This window comes from Primulina eburnea, unplaced genomic scaffold, assembly GCF_022965805.1.
Source record: "Primulina eburnea isolate SZY01 unplaced genomic scaffold, ASM2296580v1 ctg1320_ERROPOS1310249, whole genome shotgun sequence".
NCBI classification, from domain to species: Eukaryota; Viridiplantae; Streptophyta; class Magnoliopsida; order Lamiales; family Gesneriaceae; genus Primulina; species Primulina eburnea.
Genome location: NW_027330849.1, coordinates 157,993 through 175,464, shown reverse-complemented (window position 1 = coordinate 175,464; position 17,472 = coordinate 157,993). Strand labels below are relative to the sequence as shown.

The 17,472-nt window shown below is 35.8% G+C and overlaps 2 protein-coding genes and 1 pseudogene across 2 annotated transcripts; 1 reads left to right on the top strand and 2 right to left on the bottom strand.

Annotated features, from left to right (window-relative positions):
* The first annotated feature begins 957 nt into the window (after positions 1-957).
* Positions 958-2,403, top strand: LOC140820658 (small ribosomal subunit protein cS23-like). The gene is made up of 2 exons (XM_073180976.1): positions 958-962; positions 1,829-2,403. The coding sequence occupies exons 1-2, from the start codon at positions 958-960 to the stop codon at positions 2,265-2,267; spliced, it is 444 nt and encodes a 147-aa protein (XP_073037077.1). The 3' UTR covers positions 2,268-2,403.
* A 3,058-nt stretch (positions 2,404-5,461) lies between these two features.
* On the bottom strand, positions 5,462-6,088 carry LOC140820657 (uncharacterized). The gene is made up of 2 exons (XM_073180975.1): positions 6,019-6,088; positions 5,462-5,913 (listed from the first exon to the last, which is right to left on the bottom strand). The coding sequence occupies exons 1-2, from the start codon at positions 6,086-6,088 to the stop codon at positions 5,462-5,464; spliced, it is 522 nt and encodes a 173-aa protein (XP_073037076.1).
* Positions 6,089-12,923: 6,835 nt separating this feature from the next.
* Positions 12,924-16,877, bottom strand: LOC140820662 (ultraviolet-B receptor UVR8-like; annotated as a pseudogene).
* Positions 16,878-17,472: the final 595 nt, after the last annotated feature.

The following is a 17,472-nucleotide window of genomic DNA, read 5'->3' as shown; positions in this document are numbered from 1 at the left end:
ATAAGTCGATGAATATTACGAGTATAGTATAAGAAAAGTAAGGTGCGATAAGTTCGGACATCCATTTCTAGAAAGAAGAATTGCGAGGTAATTCAAAATTTGGGGCTATCGTTGAATAGAACTAAGTCACCATAAGTTGTTTTAAGTTGCGATTCACAACGAGGATTTTGGTAGACAAATTTATTAATGATTGACTATTGAGGAGACGTAAGGATACCTTAATATTTAATCAAAGTAGCGCATCGGAAGCGTGGATTATTAAGATTCTAGAATTAAGAGTCTAAACTTTTTGTTTATCAAGGATAAGCCAATTTCGAGGACGAAATTTCTTTCAAGGGGGGAAGGATTGTAGAACCCGTAAATTAGACTGCGTATAAGCCATGCATAATTCTAGTATTTAAAATTAAAATGATTTTTATCGTATGAGTATTTAAATTCTTTTCTTTAAATTTATTTATTTTACGCAGTAGTTTAATTGTTATCTTTCCAGTTAAATAAGTGAGGCCGGACTGGAGATGGAGTATTGAGATAGTTAATAAAGACTTATTTAAGAAGTGGTAATTTAGCATGCTATTAAATATATTTTATAAAGTTGTCATGCATGCAAGTTATTAAATTTCTTTGGTATTTTATTTAATTGTTTTTAAAGCATTAAATGTATGTTTATTTCATTAATTTATGTTTAATTATTTTTATGCATTTTAGGCATAATTAATGCATGATAGGATTTAATCCATGAAATTCATGCATTAGAATTTCTAGATTCATTTCACGTTCAAACGAGGATCGGAGACCGGAAAATTTTCAGGAAAATTATTTTATTATACGATTTATTTTTATAAATTAAGTTAAGGTATTTTTAAGGGTATTTCTCAAAAATGACATTTTATTTGGGTATTTTTACTCGCAATACTTTATTTTTAACGGTACGCAAATTTAATCAAATCAGGGGAAATTATGAGGTTTCGGCTAATATTTCTTCTTCAAACTAGCCACCGTGAAAAATAAACTCTCTTCTTTATGTTGTGACGTCATTATGTTGTAATATCATGAATATTTAATATATTAGCCACATGTATTTAGGACACACGCAACGTGTGTGCCACGGTTACTAGTGTATATATGATGTTTGGAAGGAAAATACAGTTGTCTTAAAATGTTGTACGATGAAACAAATTTGGGAAACAATAATTATCTATCTATAAATTATGAAGGAAAAAAATAAACTGTATTTTTGTAAAAGTTAAAAAATGAAAATTATCTATACTATTATATTAAGTATGAGACCCTAATAATAACTGCTCTGTGAAGACACCAACTTTCTTTCCTGTTTTACCCTTTTTAATTTTTTATATTTACTATTTACTATTTTATTATAGTTGAGCCCCTAATAATAACCGCTCTATGAGAACACCAACTTTCTTTCTTATTTTACACTTTTCATTTTTTATATTATATTTTTTCTTAACAAATAATATTATATTCACTGTCATAAGGAAACTGCTCACGTGAAAAATAATATTATTTCTTCTCCAAACTAACCACCGTGAAAAATAAACTCTTTTCTTTATGTTGTGACGTCATTATGTTTTAATATCATAAATATTTAATATATTAGCCACGGTTACTAGTTATTTATTAAGAGTACGAGCGCAGTTGAACAAGCGCAGTCCCCAAAGCCATTTTCTTCTCCCTCGAATAATTCTGCCAGCGGAGGACAAGATGTTCACACCGGTGTGCTCTCAAGTCTCAACCCACAACGAGAATCCACTTAGACCTTTTTCTCAAATCAAAACTCCCCAGAGATCCAATATTTTTTACCTTGAAGAAAGACTCCACCTTTTTCTTATCATCAACCCCAACCCAGCAAAATCAAACTCGAACCCTTCAAAATCCGTGTTTCATCTCCCTCTACCACTCATGAATCATTGATCTTGGATAATAATAATCATGATCTTGACAATAATAAAAAAGTAAAGAAGAAACTGCGAGTTGTGGTGATGCCTATGGAGGGACCGAGGCTGGTTTTGAAATTCGTTTGGATGGAAAAGAACATAGGGATAGCTTTAGATCAAGTGATTGCGGGAGGTCATGGGACTGTTCCTTTGAGCCCATATTATTTTTGGCCGAGGAAAGATGCGTGGGAAGAGCTTAAAATTTTTCTGGAGAGTAAGCCTTGGATTTCCCAGAAACAGATGGTTGTTCTGCTCAATCAAGCTACTGATATCATTAATTTGTGGCAGCAGAGTGGAGGGAACTTATCTTAGTAAGATTTTCTGAGTTATTGTTCCCCTTTTTGGTATGATCCAGGCAGACCCTCTTAACTGGACGAAGAGACTTTTAAATTTTCATGTGTCTTATAGAAATTTTTTGGGTTTGCCTCTTGAATCAACTTCCAAATTTTTTGGGTTTACCTCCCTTGTGTTATTAATTATTATCAGTGCGATGTTCGGACTAGTTTCGTGTCAGTTTGAGAGAATTCGAATCACTTTTTTTTGTGAGGAAATCAGATATTATACATTAATTAAATCAACAGTAGCTAAATCCATCAATCACGATGGGTAAAAATCTTCCATCCAACATGAACGAGAAGGATGATGTAGAACCCGGATTTTTAGACTGCATACAAGCCATGCATAATTCTATTATTTTAAAAATTTAATTGACTTCAGTGCATGTTTATTTTAATGCATTTCTTTGAAGTTAATTATTTTATTAATTCAGTTCAGTAGTTTGTTGTTTCAGTTAAATAAGTGAGGTCGGACTGGAGATGGAGAATTGTGTTAAGCTAATAAAGATTTATTTAAGAAGTGGTATTCTAGCATGTTTATTTCATTACATTTCAAAAGTTCGTGCATTAAGATTTTTTAAGTTGCATTTCACGCTCGATCGAGGATCGAAGACCAGGGAATTTTCAGGAAAAATTATTTTAGTTCACGATTAATTTTTATAAATTATTTAGAGCCTTTTAAGTGTATTTTTCTAAAATAAGATTTTATTAGGGTATTTTTACCCGCGAGACTTTATTTTTAACGGTACGTAAATTTTAGCGAATCGGGAGATTTTTTAAGGGTTCAGCTAACATTTTAAAAATCTTTTCAACTCGAAATATTTTACGGGAGTGTGTTCGGGTTTAATGGGCCTACTTTTAAGCTTTTTGGGCTTAAAACTCTTTTAAACTTTTAATTATTTAATTAGAGCCCATTAATTATTATTTTCTCTATATAATAATCTACCTAAACACACTTAACCCTAAACCTAAAGACTTTATCAGCCGACACCCTACCCCAGCTGCCTCCTCTCTCGAATTCAGGGCTGTTCTTCATAAAAATAAAAAAAAAAACCGTCGGTGGCCTCTTGTCTTGCAAAGGATTTCCACCATACCTTTCATCGGATTATTTCATCCTACCCCTGCAGGCACTGCCTGCAGGGGTACATCCAAGGGCCAGAATTTTTTCTGGCCCAATTTTATTTTTTTTTAATTTTTTTCCCCATGAGATGGAATCTCAACCACTCATATGGGGTGTGGGCACTGCCCACACACCCATAATCGAACTAACCTCCCTTACATTCTTTTTCGGTGCTCACGATTTTTCTGAGTTTCTTGCAAGGGGCCGCTGTTCTTGGTTGTCTAGGAGTTACTCGTGGTGTTCAGGTACTGTTTTGGAGCCTAGGTTGGCTGCTGATCGCTTCAAGGGTAGGACTGAGAGTAGCGTGCCATGGAGAGGCTTGGTTGTAGTAGATCGAGGGCTAAGGGGAGGAACCGGCGGTGCCAGGATGAGTCCAGGCGATGGATCTACTCATGATGGGTCCGAACCATGTCCTGGTATAGTCCTAGCACTGCTGGACCGATCTCTTGAGTGAGACATTGGTACCGAATGCAAGGAGAGTCGGGGGAGCCACTTTTGGTGTCTAGCGGGTGAGGTGTTAGTGGAGGTTGCATGAGGCCGATTGTGTGGTTAAATGAGGTTCATTAGAGTCTAATCTAGGTCCATGTTAAGTGGGCTATGAGCTGGTGCATCGGTGATTAGATGATGGCGTGGGTTAAGAGATAGAATAATGCAAGGTGGCGCAACAAGAAAGGGCCGAGAGTTGGTTTCAGAATCTGGAAATTTCAGCCGAGGTTTAGCCGCTAAATGACAGTAATTTAGGACCTATTAAGTGGTTGTAAGATATGGTAAAAAGTTGGGAATAATTTGATTGAGTTTCGGTTTAATTCGGGTTAAAACCGGGACCCCGGTTCAAGTTTTAAAAACAATTAGATTAAGTTGTATTTTGGGCTCGAATTACGTCTGGGAATATTTTTAAAAATGTTTTGGATTATTTTAAGGAGTTTGGTAAGCTTCGGGAAATTTTAGAGGTCCAGGGTTGAAACAATAATTTTTGGGTTTCCAGGGGCAAAATGGTCATTTTGCACCCGGGGTGAGATTTTAGTCATAGCAGCGCCCTGAGCACAAATCATAATATTTTTGAAATGTTCATGCATCACGTTTACGATTTTTACGCAATTATAATATTTATGGTGCATGCTTAATTTAAAGGAATTAAGTGAGAAAGTGAAGAGCACTCGGTCTCCGCCGCGCCGCGTCGTTATTCGTTTGTTTTTCTGTCAAAACAAACCAAGGCATGTTTATATCTTCTTTCACTCTTCAATCAAGCCATATAGATATTTTTAAATATCGCGAGTACATGATTTTAATACAAGAAATTTTCATTATGCCAGTTAATTATTTTACGTGCATTAAATAGAAAATGATTATTTTTGAGATTTATGCGATATGGCTTGTGGTTCATTCACTATGTGGGAGTGATATTTTAGACGGTCGCCAGTGACCGATCAGTCCAGTGTGGTACCACCCGGTCGCCAGTGACCGGCCAGCTTAGATAGCTTCAGCCTCCCCGGTAGCCAGTTACCGATCAGATTTAGCTTAGTGCAGTGGCCACAGGCGTAAAACATAATCTCAACAGAAAATTTTACCAGTTATTTCAGTACAGGCTCCAAGGAGCAAATATTTTTACTGTGATTTTCAGTTCAGCTATGCACGTAATTTAATTGCTCAGTACAGATTATTTTCAGCATATCCCATGAGTATTTTTACTTCAGATTTTACTCGTTACCTGCGATATATGCATGCTGAGTCTTTAGGCTCACTAGACTTGATTGTTGTAGGTGTTGATGAGGCTAGGGCTGAGGGCGGGGACCAGTGAGTCAGCTTGGGTCGGCAGTAGTGGCACCCGAGGACCTCAGTGCAGCAGTTGTTATTTTATTTCTCAAACTATTTTTTTATCAGTTGTTGGATAATTTTAAATTGTGATTTTTGGCAACTTTATTTTTCTTCCGCTGCGATATTTTAAACTTTGACTTTGTTTATCAGTTTAATTATGAACGAGGCAATTTCAGTTATTTTTAAAAGAAAATTTTAAATTTTCCGCAAATTTTCAAGCAAGTATTTTCGGGCCTTCACAGATGAGATAAAGCAAAACGCGCTAAACAGTGCGCTAACTTGTTTGCATTTCTACTAACATGATCTAACTTTTTAAATCTACCAGAAGTAAAAATATCCAATATGTTCAAGACTAACAGTCCTTGATGGTTGCGAGCCTCAGACTTCGACGTCACCTCTTTAACAGCATTACAGGAGTTCGAGAAAACCCAAACAAAAGAAAAGTTACCTCTCACAGCAAGCATCAAACCAAAATGAATAGCCGAGAGTTCTGCCTCCAACACTGATCCTGGTTTTCGTATGCCAATGGCTGAGGCAGCAAAAATAATTCGAAAATGATTTTGAATCACAGCACCCACACTATATTTACCAACAGTATCATTAAACCCAGCATCGACATCAAGTCGCCACTGCCCCAACGGAGGAGGCACCCACCTCATATCCCTGCTACTCTGCACCTCCCCTGAAGCTAAATTTCAAGCACATCTAGCTGTTCTAAATTGCTCAAGATACGACATAACCCACTCAACTTTAATACATTTGTTGGGAATATAGCTATTATGTTTTAAAATACAAATCTCTTTCCAAATTTCCCAAGCCAGCATTGCAAACAATTCAAATTCAGCAGGTGAAACTTGATCCATTAGGCACAACTCACATGATATAAACGACAACACACCACATTTCTTTAGATATGGCCAAAAAAGCGTACCTTTCTAGATATGCCTTACAAGGGGGCAAAAGATTAGACAATGGCTTGTTGAAGCATTCGAAGAGCTACAATAAAAACAACATCTATTGGTATGTAAATGTCTTCTAAACAAGTTCAGTTAAGTGGGAATTAATTCATTGCTCGCACACCAAAAAAATATTCGAACTTTATGTGGGATGTTTAGCTGCCAAATCTTTTTCCACCGCTTTTCCAACGAGAATGCGATAGAGATTCATGTGGATCGAAGCATCCAATTTGAGCCAAGTAGCCTGATTTAACTGTGTAATTGCCTTTCTTTCCCCACTTCCAGAATCTATCATCTTTAGTGTGCTGATTTCTCAGAGGTATATCAAGAATACATTCTGCTTCGAACGTAGGAAATTTGGAGCGTACCTCAACTTCATTCCACGTTCTGTCACATGAAATAAGTTCTTGAACCTTACTCAACCACTTGAGCCTGTCATCGAGCTTTTCCCAGAAAAGAGATTAGGAATCCAACGATCAATAAGTGCATTGATGTGGTATCCATTCCCCACTCTCCACATTAATCCTTTTTGAATAAGATCTCGACTCCAAAGGATCGATCGCCATATGTAGGATGGATTCGATCCTAAAATAGCATCCATAATGTCACAATCTTTAAAATATCGAGATTTGAGCGTTTGTGCCATAAGCGAGGAAGGATCCGTAATAATTTTCCATACCTGTTTAGCAAGAAAAGCACGATTAAATTCAGAGAGATTACGAAACCCCATACCTCCATATTGTTTCGGTCTACATAATTTCCTCCAGCTAGCCCAATGCATTCCCTCTCCATCGGTTGTTTTATTCCACCAAAATTTAGCGCACAACTGCTCCAGTTCATGGCATAATAAAATAGGTAGCTTAAAGCAGGACATTGCATAAGAGGGTATGGCTTGCAAGATTGATTTAATCAGAGTTTCTTTTCCTACAGCAAAGAAAAACCGTGATGCCCAGCCATTGATCTTCTTGATAAGTCTTTCACGAAGATTAGAGAATTGAATGCGCTTACTACGAAGAGAGAACGTAGGAAGGCCCAAATAAATTTCATGGCCTTGAACCACAAGTATAGAGAAGGTAGTCTGGATTGCATTTATAGTATCCAAAGAAACACTCGGACTGAAGGTGAGGGCCAATTTATCATAATTTACTCTTTGTCCATAAGCTATTTCATAAACTCTCAAACATCTTCGAAGCTGTATGCACTCTGTTTCCTTAGCACGAAAGAAGTTTAAGCTATCATCTGCAAACAGTAAGTGAGAGATTTCTTGACAATTATGGGCAATTTTAACTCCTTGAAACAGTTTATTTCGCACCGCAAGAGATAATATGGCCGAAAGTCCTTGAGCACATAAAACAAATAGATATGGAGATAAAGGATCACCTTGACGAATACCACGCTTTGGGATCAGCTTACCATAAGTATTGTGATTAACACGGATGAATAAGAGACAATAGATATACATTTTAAGATCAGCCTTACAAAACTCGCAGCGAAGCCTAACTTCAGCATGATGGCTTCCAAGTATCTCCATTCTACGTGGTCATATGTTTTGCTCATGTCTAACTTCAAAGCTCCAAATCCCTTCTTGGCTTTCCTTTTATTGCGAATACAATGCATATATTCAAATCCAATAATAAAATTATCATGGTAACCAATGCAAGAGTCCAGTGGTCCGTGTAACATGTATGGACAACTGATGATTAAACAAGACATAGAAAAAAGTATTAAAGGAACGATCAAGAGGGGATAGTATTACATTTGTGATATTGGCACACGGAAAACACTGAAAAAATCTTCAAGAAAAAGCACCGATAAAGAAATTCAAATGGAGAACTACATACAGTTATGTAAGACTCAGGGTTCAAATTACAACGCTGTATGAAAGCATCTACTGCGGCGGAACTTTGACCTGGAAGAATCTCAAGAACATCGCCCACTTCATATTCTATTGACTGCAGACATGAACACAACACATTAATAGAAAAGAACATATGTATGGTTTTAACCATAAAATAAAACGGACAACTGCCTATTTGAGAATGTTTAGCATGACTTACAGATGAAACAGCATCGAACTCAAAGTGGCGCACATCCTTCCCACTGCCCTCTCTACTTAATCGAAGATTCTTGGTCTATAATTACAAACAAACTTGATCACTAAGGTGCAAATTCGATATATATGATAACTGTTCATATCTATCATATTTTCAAGCAACTCAATACTCATGTTTACCGGTAGGAGCATGTGTAACCTATGGATACTTATATACCTTGCACATGAGTTTCAAATAGACAGATGAACTTAAAAAAACAAATCAACTCATCCCTCTAGTACCCAAGCATTTCTTAAGAAAATTAACTAGCTGGGAAAAACTCAGTGCACATGAAACAAAATGCAAGTCAAAGGTTTCCAGATCAACCTGTAGCTAAAACACACTTCCATCAGCCCCTCAACCAACCAACAACAAAAAGCATTTGAATGTTGTAAGCAAGAACAAACAGACAAGAGTTGTTTGATCAAGTGCTTTGTCATTATATTGTAACCAATCAAATTCATGAACCAAAAGAAGTTGCTTTTGGAAGCACGTGTGGCCTCATAAAAACTTTGGTATCTATATATACATCATTACAAATTTACAATCAGTGTTCTTGTCAGTAGGTTGTGGGTAAATTATAGTCAAAACAGGCTTCCTGTGGATCGGAAACCTTTTCTATTTCTGTCAGAAAAACACACTTTCAAATATTCTCAAGTCAAGGATTTATCCCTAGGAAGAAAGATATGCTATACTGCTGAAATTTGACGGAATAGTTTTGAAAGACTCAAAACACTTGTAGATGAAGAAAGCACAACTGAACAGGTAAACAGAATATCACGACAACTATTTTACTGCTAAAGACAAAATATGATGATAATACCAATTTCAGGAAGCACTCAGGCCTGTTCTTCCCAGAAGGTACTGCAGGAGTCATTGAACGGGTCCTCTCAACCTGCATCTCAAGATACTTCAAACCTGTACAGAGTTTTCACTTCAATACGATCTTATAGTGGCAGAAACATAGACATATTTCTAATAAAATAAAAACTTCGGATATCATCAATGCATTATAATATCGAGGAATAATGAAACAATGAAATATGGAAGACTTGTTGGACTTTCATGTTTACCAAATATCTAAGAAACAAGTAACCTGTGGCATTTGAAACTGGTGGTACCCCTTCATTGATGTCATGTTATATAATTTGTGCTCTAGGTCGATCAATTAAAGCTGCATCTGGATTGACAAAAACTGGACCATTTGGAAGTAATTTGGGATTCATTTGATATAATATATTCCACAAGGAGGACATCCAGGGATCCAAAGCCCCTTCATACCTATGAACGAAATGCCAATCATAAACCTTTTATGAGAATGAATAATTTAAAATATTCACATTAATTTGAATAAATGAAAATTAAAAAGTTGAATATCTTAAAATATGCAGGAAACAACATAAAGTGCACAAATCATCTGAGAGCCATTGTCACAGGAATAGCCAGATGAACAATTAGCATCATACTACAAGCATTTTGGCAAGTAAAAATTAGTACCAAATGACACAGCCATTAAAATACACCATCAAGACTAAAATTTCGTGTTCTACACATATATGGACTACACAAAACTAGAAGGTTATTCGAGCACACTAAACTTGACTTCATATATAAGAGGAAAATAATTAGGTAGGAGGAGTGAAATTCCTAATGTTAGATGCACACTCCATAATTGCTCTGATATCCATAAAATGTTTATAATGCAGCGAAAATGTCCTATTGCAAACTGACACGTTTCCCTGCAAATTGATTACACGCTAACACCATTTGGACGTTGAATTTGCATCTCACTGGAATCCAAACAACATGAAGTGCTTTCATTTCTCATGTTTTATTGAATTAAACGGGGAAAGACCGTAAATTCCATATTGTAAATTTCATAAGAGCTAATGGTTAATCATCTAAAATCATGTGAATAAATATTGTACCCTGAAGGATGCTGATCATCTCCCAGACCTCTTTCAATAATTGCCAATGCACCAAGATCTAACAGTCGTTTATCGAGCTTCTTCGCTACAAACTACGACCATAAAATCCATTTATGTCATGGAATTAATAAGCAAGGAAAGATTATGGAAAAAACTTTTTGAAGATGCAATCTGTTAAAACAATTATGACGGAACATTCCATTATGAGAATTTACAACCAAACATATGATACCTATCCAATAACAATACACCCTGGTAATCTGAAAACAGGAGAACCAAAAATTTCCTCTATTTATGGAAATTGAAAAAAAATAAGATCAGGCCAATTATATCAAGAAGATCACTTTTTTTTTCATCATTATATTTTGAATGTTCAACAAAAAAATGCATGTTTATAGTGCGGATGAAGGAATACCTTCCTTTAGAAATAAGTTCATGAATTGTAATAAGGTGTTGATCTAGAAATAAGGTCATAAGATGATTTAATAAAGTAAAAATAAAAACTTTACATTATATTTTTGGTAACTTGAATCACCCAATCCAAAAACGGCATAACAAACTCCATTAAGCCACCCATGTGACAAATTTTTTTGCAGCAAAAACCTCCAAAACCCCTGCCAAATAATCTTGATTATGACGGATTAAAGCTAAGCACAAAAACAAAGAATTTATTATCATTAAACATAAATAAAACCTTAATAGAATCAGGGAAATCTCCTTGTCCTTTGGTTGACACCACAAAAATCACTTTCTCTTTTTTTGGTAAGTCACTCTGGCCAAGTAACCAATATAATCAGCCTACAAAACATTTAAAAAAACTGAAAGTTGGTATGTTCTGAAATAACGAGTAGAAGTATACCGGATGAAACTCATCCACAGAGAGGACAGAGACAGAAGGGCAACCGCGGCGCTCTGCCTCACGACCAACCTGCTCAGCAGCATCTATGGCATTTCCTGTTTCTGAAGCATACAATATCAGCAGATGCGTATTTAATTTCCCGTCCATTGTGCCAATCTGTTTTTGCATCATCAGATCTTTTAGGCACAGGAGCTGATCGTTGTAACATTACTAAAATAACTAGCCAAAATACCTGCTTCTCGTAATCATTAATGATCCAAATAAAAACAAAGTAAGAAATTCAACACGTACATCATTGAGTAAATCGCAGATAAAGGTCAGTGAGGTACAGCAAAACTGTTGAATACAACCATAAAGAAAAGTAAATAATAAGACAAGACATTCAACATATCAATACTTTCTGACTGAAGAACTCTTTTCCATTTCTAAATGTCAATTCTTAGGCACCCAATTGTGCTGCCCATATTAACCTAAGAATCAAAAAAGTTTCCCATAACCTTACTCTAACAACCAGATTTGGTAACCAATTCAAAATGGTGCTATTAAATTTTACTTCTTTTACATTGAAGTTTATCATTATTTCTAATGATATGATATTACTGCTTCAAAAGAATATTATTTTTTAAGATCAACACATATATCATGTGAGGTAACAAATTGAGTTTGACATATTTATTTAAGCTTTGGAATCTCTGGCTTTTCATGGATCAAGTACAAATGTTTTTACTCTCATGGTATTGTAAAATCACGAAGATTTAATATATTATTCTCATATATTAATGAAACACGCAACGCGTGTGCCTCGGTGGCTAGTGCCATATTAATGTAGATTGATGAATAATGAAATTATTTAGAACTGTTAAAAAATAACATAAAATAATTCTTTTTAAAACATAATTATAAAACTGATATATTTATTCAGCCAAAAACCATCTCAAAACTGCTTGCGATATTTCTAGGCACAGTTTGCTCCCGCTTTTTGAGTTGTTATCTCATGGGGGATTACTGCTCTTGGGGGATTACTGCTCTTGCTTTTGGGTATGCATCACATATATTAATCTTCAATCTCCACCATATAAAATCTGTTTATTATTAATGTTGTCAAAAGATAGTCTAAAATATTATGCATTTCAATTGCTCGTGCCTGCATCATATCCTGCGTTCCCCAAGCTTGTTTGTGTTCTAAACATACAATATGCTCTTTGCTAATTGAAACAGCGCCTGGTTTGCAAACAAACCATAGTGGGAGGACACGGGTAAACGCTAGCTTGGTAAGGTGTCTAAATTAACATAGAATATCCATTGCATCCATCACCGGTTCTTGATTTTAAGCTTGCAAATCACAGCAAACACTAGAAGCGTTTATTGCGATATCGGGTCTCATCCAACTACTCTACCTGCTTCGTCTGCATGCTGGCGTCTTTAACATCAGATTCGGGCCGACTTACCAACGTTAAGGGAACCTCAAAAAATAGTACCACAATTTCCAAGTTCACAATCTTTCGGGTTTTCACAAGGTTAACGTTCGTGTAAGTCTGAACCAAGTGATTATCATGTGGTGAATATTAGAATCTTGGCATTTCTGAGTTGTGAGAAGTGGAAAATTGCAAGATTTTTGATAACTAGAGATGTTTCGTTGCTTCAAAAAATATCTATTTATTCTAGTAAAGCTTTGTGATACTGATGTGACAGATCGGTGACGGGAACAGAAATCTTCCGTAACATTTTGGAACACATCGTAGTTCTTTAAACCTCGCAAGTATTTATGGCGATTAGAACAATCTTTCAGGGGACATTTTAGTTCCCCAAACCTCCGATGGTATTTATGGCAATTAGATCGTGCAATTTACCCAAAAAGCGAATTAGTAGGGTATTTTTTCCCCTCCAAAAAACTAATATTGTAAAACAAATATTAGTGTTAGTAAGTTACACGGCAGATGGAAAGAGTACAAGACGCAAATCCAAGGTATCTCACAGTACCCCATATCTCTTATACAAGGTTTTCTACTACAAAATAACAAACTAGGCCATTTCTCGTAGACCCATTACCTTTTTAGCGCTTCAGAGTTCGTGATCCACCTCAGAAGAGTGCCATTCGGCTATCGCCAGAGTATGAAGGCCACCACAAGCAACTAGTTTAGCACACCACCGGCCTTCAGCTGCACTGCCGCTGATGCCTTTAGGAGGTGGAATTGTTATCGGAACTTCAGCTGGATTCCCTGTTGTCACCTTTCGTCCATATCCCAAACGTCCATGGTCCCCTCGTCCAAACTGCAAGCATCAAGATAAGTCAGATGTGTTTTGCATGACTGCCTTGAAAACCACTTGGATTCAAGTTAAACGTGAATTGGAAATAGAAAGTTTTGCTCATCTTGGGTTCCTGATTGAGTTTCAACACTCGGAAAAATGTACAGCAGAGAGAAAACGAAGCATTTATTGAGTGTTACAGAGATGCATTAATAAATACCTTGTAATAACCACAAGAGGTGATGTTCCAAAACAGAAAAACAGAACTTTCCGATTTCAACTGAATTAAGTCGAATTGGTGAATTTTGTTCATCAATATTTATTCAAGACTATGTACATAAAACCTATATCAAATGGTCAGGGATAGAAAATATATAACATTAGAGTTGATGTTCCAAACATTTTTATTTTGTTTGCGGCTATCTACATTGTTTTTTATATTCCTGAAGGGCATATATTGATTGTTTATTTTTCTGAAGAGCATATACCGTTTGGTGGGCTGAATGGCTGATAGTATGTCCATTTGATGCATAAAAAAGATGCATATATTGCTTGTTTATTTTTCTGAAGAGCGTATACCTCTGGGTGGGTTGATGGTACATTCATTTTTGCATAAAAAAGATTAAAAGATGTGTAAAGCACTTACTGAATACATGCAGCCATCCCTCGTTAATGCAACGGAGTGAGTACCTCCACAAGAAACCTGCAAAAAAAAAAACAGAAGTTTTTATATTTGGTTTTCCAAAGAAGCATGCTATAAATAACAAAACAAAATGTTCACATCATAAAATTGCCTAATTACTCAAAGGGACAAACCACAAAACAAAGAAAAGAAAAGAAGCCATTAACAGATATATTAAATTCGTAACAAGCATAGATATGTCAACACAGTCTTAAAGAGCAAAAGCTAGAATTTGGCTTAGTCTATACCCAAATTCATGATACTATAAGAATGTGAGTTAAGGTGTTTTAAGTACCATGACACACATGCAGTCACGCAAAACTGATGTTACTCAATTTTTATGAAAGCAACGAAATGAATGGAAGGCTGAAGGAGCATTTCGTTTGTTGCATTTTTATTTAAGTCATTACAAATTTTTAATATAAGAATCACAAGGATGCTGATACATGTAAGAACCTGAACAATGTCCTCGCCCACTAAAAGTTGAACCCTTTGAGGAACCATTTTGCTGCTCTTGTCATCTCCAAATCCAAGTCTTTTGTGCTCCCCTCTGCCCCATCCATACACCTAAAGAATAACATGAACTAGATAGAAGCACCGACAAGTGTTCAAATGCACAAATTTTTAGCTGAATGAAGAGACATAATATATACCTCTCCATCATCAGTCAACGCGGTAGAATGCCATCCTCCAGCAGCAATATCAACCTGGACAACAATGCAGAGAATCGCTTAAGTCCAACCATAAGTAAAATCAAAGATGTTCTATTTCTCAAAATTTATTATGACGGTAAGTTCTAGACTATACTTTTTTCCATAGAACTCCAAATTGTTATTGCAATGTGATATCAGTAATTTCATAACGTATAACCTTCAAAATTCCATCTCTATTCACCGTCTTTTGTTCAGAAATTATCATTACTATAAAAATCAACCACAACAGTTAGTTGAAGTTGATATAATGAAACAATCACTGACTGGTGGCAAAAATAAAATGCTCACAAGATTCTATGCAATGGAAAAAGGAAACTAATGGCCAACAGAGTATATATAGAGGATGGTAACACAAACCAAAGTAAGATTAGAGAGGCCCTGGACAGGAATAGGTTGTGATCTTGGCTAGGTATCACCGGTTCCAAGCTGACCATACTCATTATTGCCCCAAGCCATCAAAGTTCCATCGTCAAGAAGAGCTAAATTGTGAAATGCACCTACTGCAATTAACCTAACACTATCAAGACCTTGCACTCGAACTGGGGTCGAAATTTGCTTTCTGTAGATTGATTGACGTTAAACAAGTGTAAGCAACTAACTAAGCTACTTAATCCAATGAATGCAAGTAACAGATAAGAAAAAATCAGAAAAGAAATAATATATTTATCACAGACTTCAGTAAACCAAACATACATGTCTCCAGGAGGCCATGGTTGACCCCATGTCCATACATGTCCTTCTCGGGTAAGAACAACAGAATGAGTTCCACCAGCAGCTACCTGTGAGGTGAAAAAGTTAGGACTGTCACCGGTGAATCTGACTAGTGGCTTGGCGCATGCGTATTGCATATACATTAGAAAATCAAACACATGGCAAAAACAGTCAAATGCTGCTTCTTGGGTTGATAAAAAATAATTCTAAGTCTTTGGGGCCAAACATGAATAAATGTCGATGGTAATCATAGATCATCTAGAAGAATAATTATCAGCTATGCTTGATATTGAAGTATTAAAATGATTATTTTCCATGCTTAAAACTGAGATACGGAAGTTTAACCACCTGACGAACAGAAAGTCTTGGCACACATCGCTGTGGAATGATTATATCTCTTCTAACAGGTTTGCCCATGTCTTCTTTCCGTTCAGGTTCTTCACCACACTGTCCATACTCATTCCCACCTGCACCGAAGAAGGTTCACCGTTCAGAAATAAAAGGAGCTAACTCTACTTTTTAGTCCACATATGAATCACGAAACTATCCTAGCACGAGATCAAAATTTCCACTTATTAACCACAAATAACTTTGAAAGCTGAAACTTCAACATTTTCCACTCTCACTTGGCCTCTGTAAAATGTAAACACATTAAAAAAAGGTACTGAGCAAAAACAGTAGACGTACCCCATGCATAAGCTCGACCTTGTTCATCAACGGCCAAGCAATGCCAGCCACCAATAGCAGCCTATGATCAAAACCAGAACACTTTACTTACAAAGAATGCCAAAGTCTACACCATTGTCAAAAAAACAAATAAATAAATAAGTCACAGAAAAGAAACAATGAAACACCTGAATAATTTTGACATTGGCAAGTGCCTTGACTTGGCTGGGAACATTCTCATTTTTGGTTTCCTGTGGATGGCCCAGTGTTCCCCTTTGATTCCAGCCCCATGTAAATAACTAAATCATCACAAGCATCAAGCAAACAAGCACACTATCAAACATAGTATAGACATATCATCAAATACAATAAAACCAAGATAAAGGAGTTCAAAATTAGAACCTTTCCGTCATCACATATAGCAAGGGAGTTACGGCTGCCGGCCACTACAGAGCAAACGTTGCTAGAACTCAGAGCAGAAATGGCACAAACCCATTCTTTCTCCTCACTGTTTCCAATTCCCAACTGCCCATCTTCTCCAGAACCCCTAAAAACCATTGAAACCTAGATACGAGTGAAAATTGAGAAAGAGCATGTAGGGTAGACTGTAGTTTGATGAGGTAATGGGGGAGACCATGCAATAACAACAGTTTTGGAGGCCATAATTAGTGGGATGCCACTGCACCGGCGGGCTTCTACGACAAGTTCTCAAAGAACGTGTCTTTCGATGGAGGCTGTGGCTGCACAGCCACAAATTTTGGGTAGGTTTCAACAGTGATTTCAAGTTGAATTGAAGCGCGTATCTGACTCGGAAACCATCTTTCCATGGAATGGATGATACTTCCAGAAACAAATTCCCAATATATTTTAGGAGTTTCTATCAATTTTATTATTATAACAAATGTAATTCATACAAAAAATATTTAATTTAAAATTTTAAACCTAATAACTTTATTTAAAAAATCTTAAATTTTTAGGGAAAAAAACATATCAAGTTAATATATTTATATTATGATTTATGCGTATGAAATATAATATAGAGATATATGTTCGTATACATAATTGAATCACGAATCTTTATTCATTGATACAAACATAAAAATTTAAAAGTATTTTTAAAAAACACAAAAAGTGAGTTATAGCTTTTATATAATAATAAACCTAATAAATTATGTTGAAAATATAATATTAAAATGTGTATGTTGAATGTTGAATGTTGAATGTTGAAAATTAGGTAAAATTAGGTATTGAATATTGAAAATTAGTGTGTGATGATGTATGTAATGATGAATTTATTTTTGGATTATGTGTAATGAAACTCTATAAATAGATCTCTCATTTGTGAAGAAAATAACAATTGAGTAGAGAAAAAAATAATATAAAGTGTGTAGT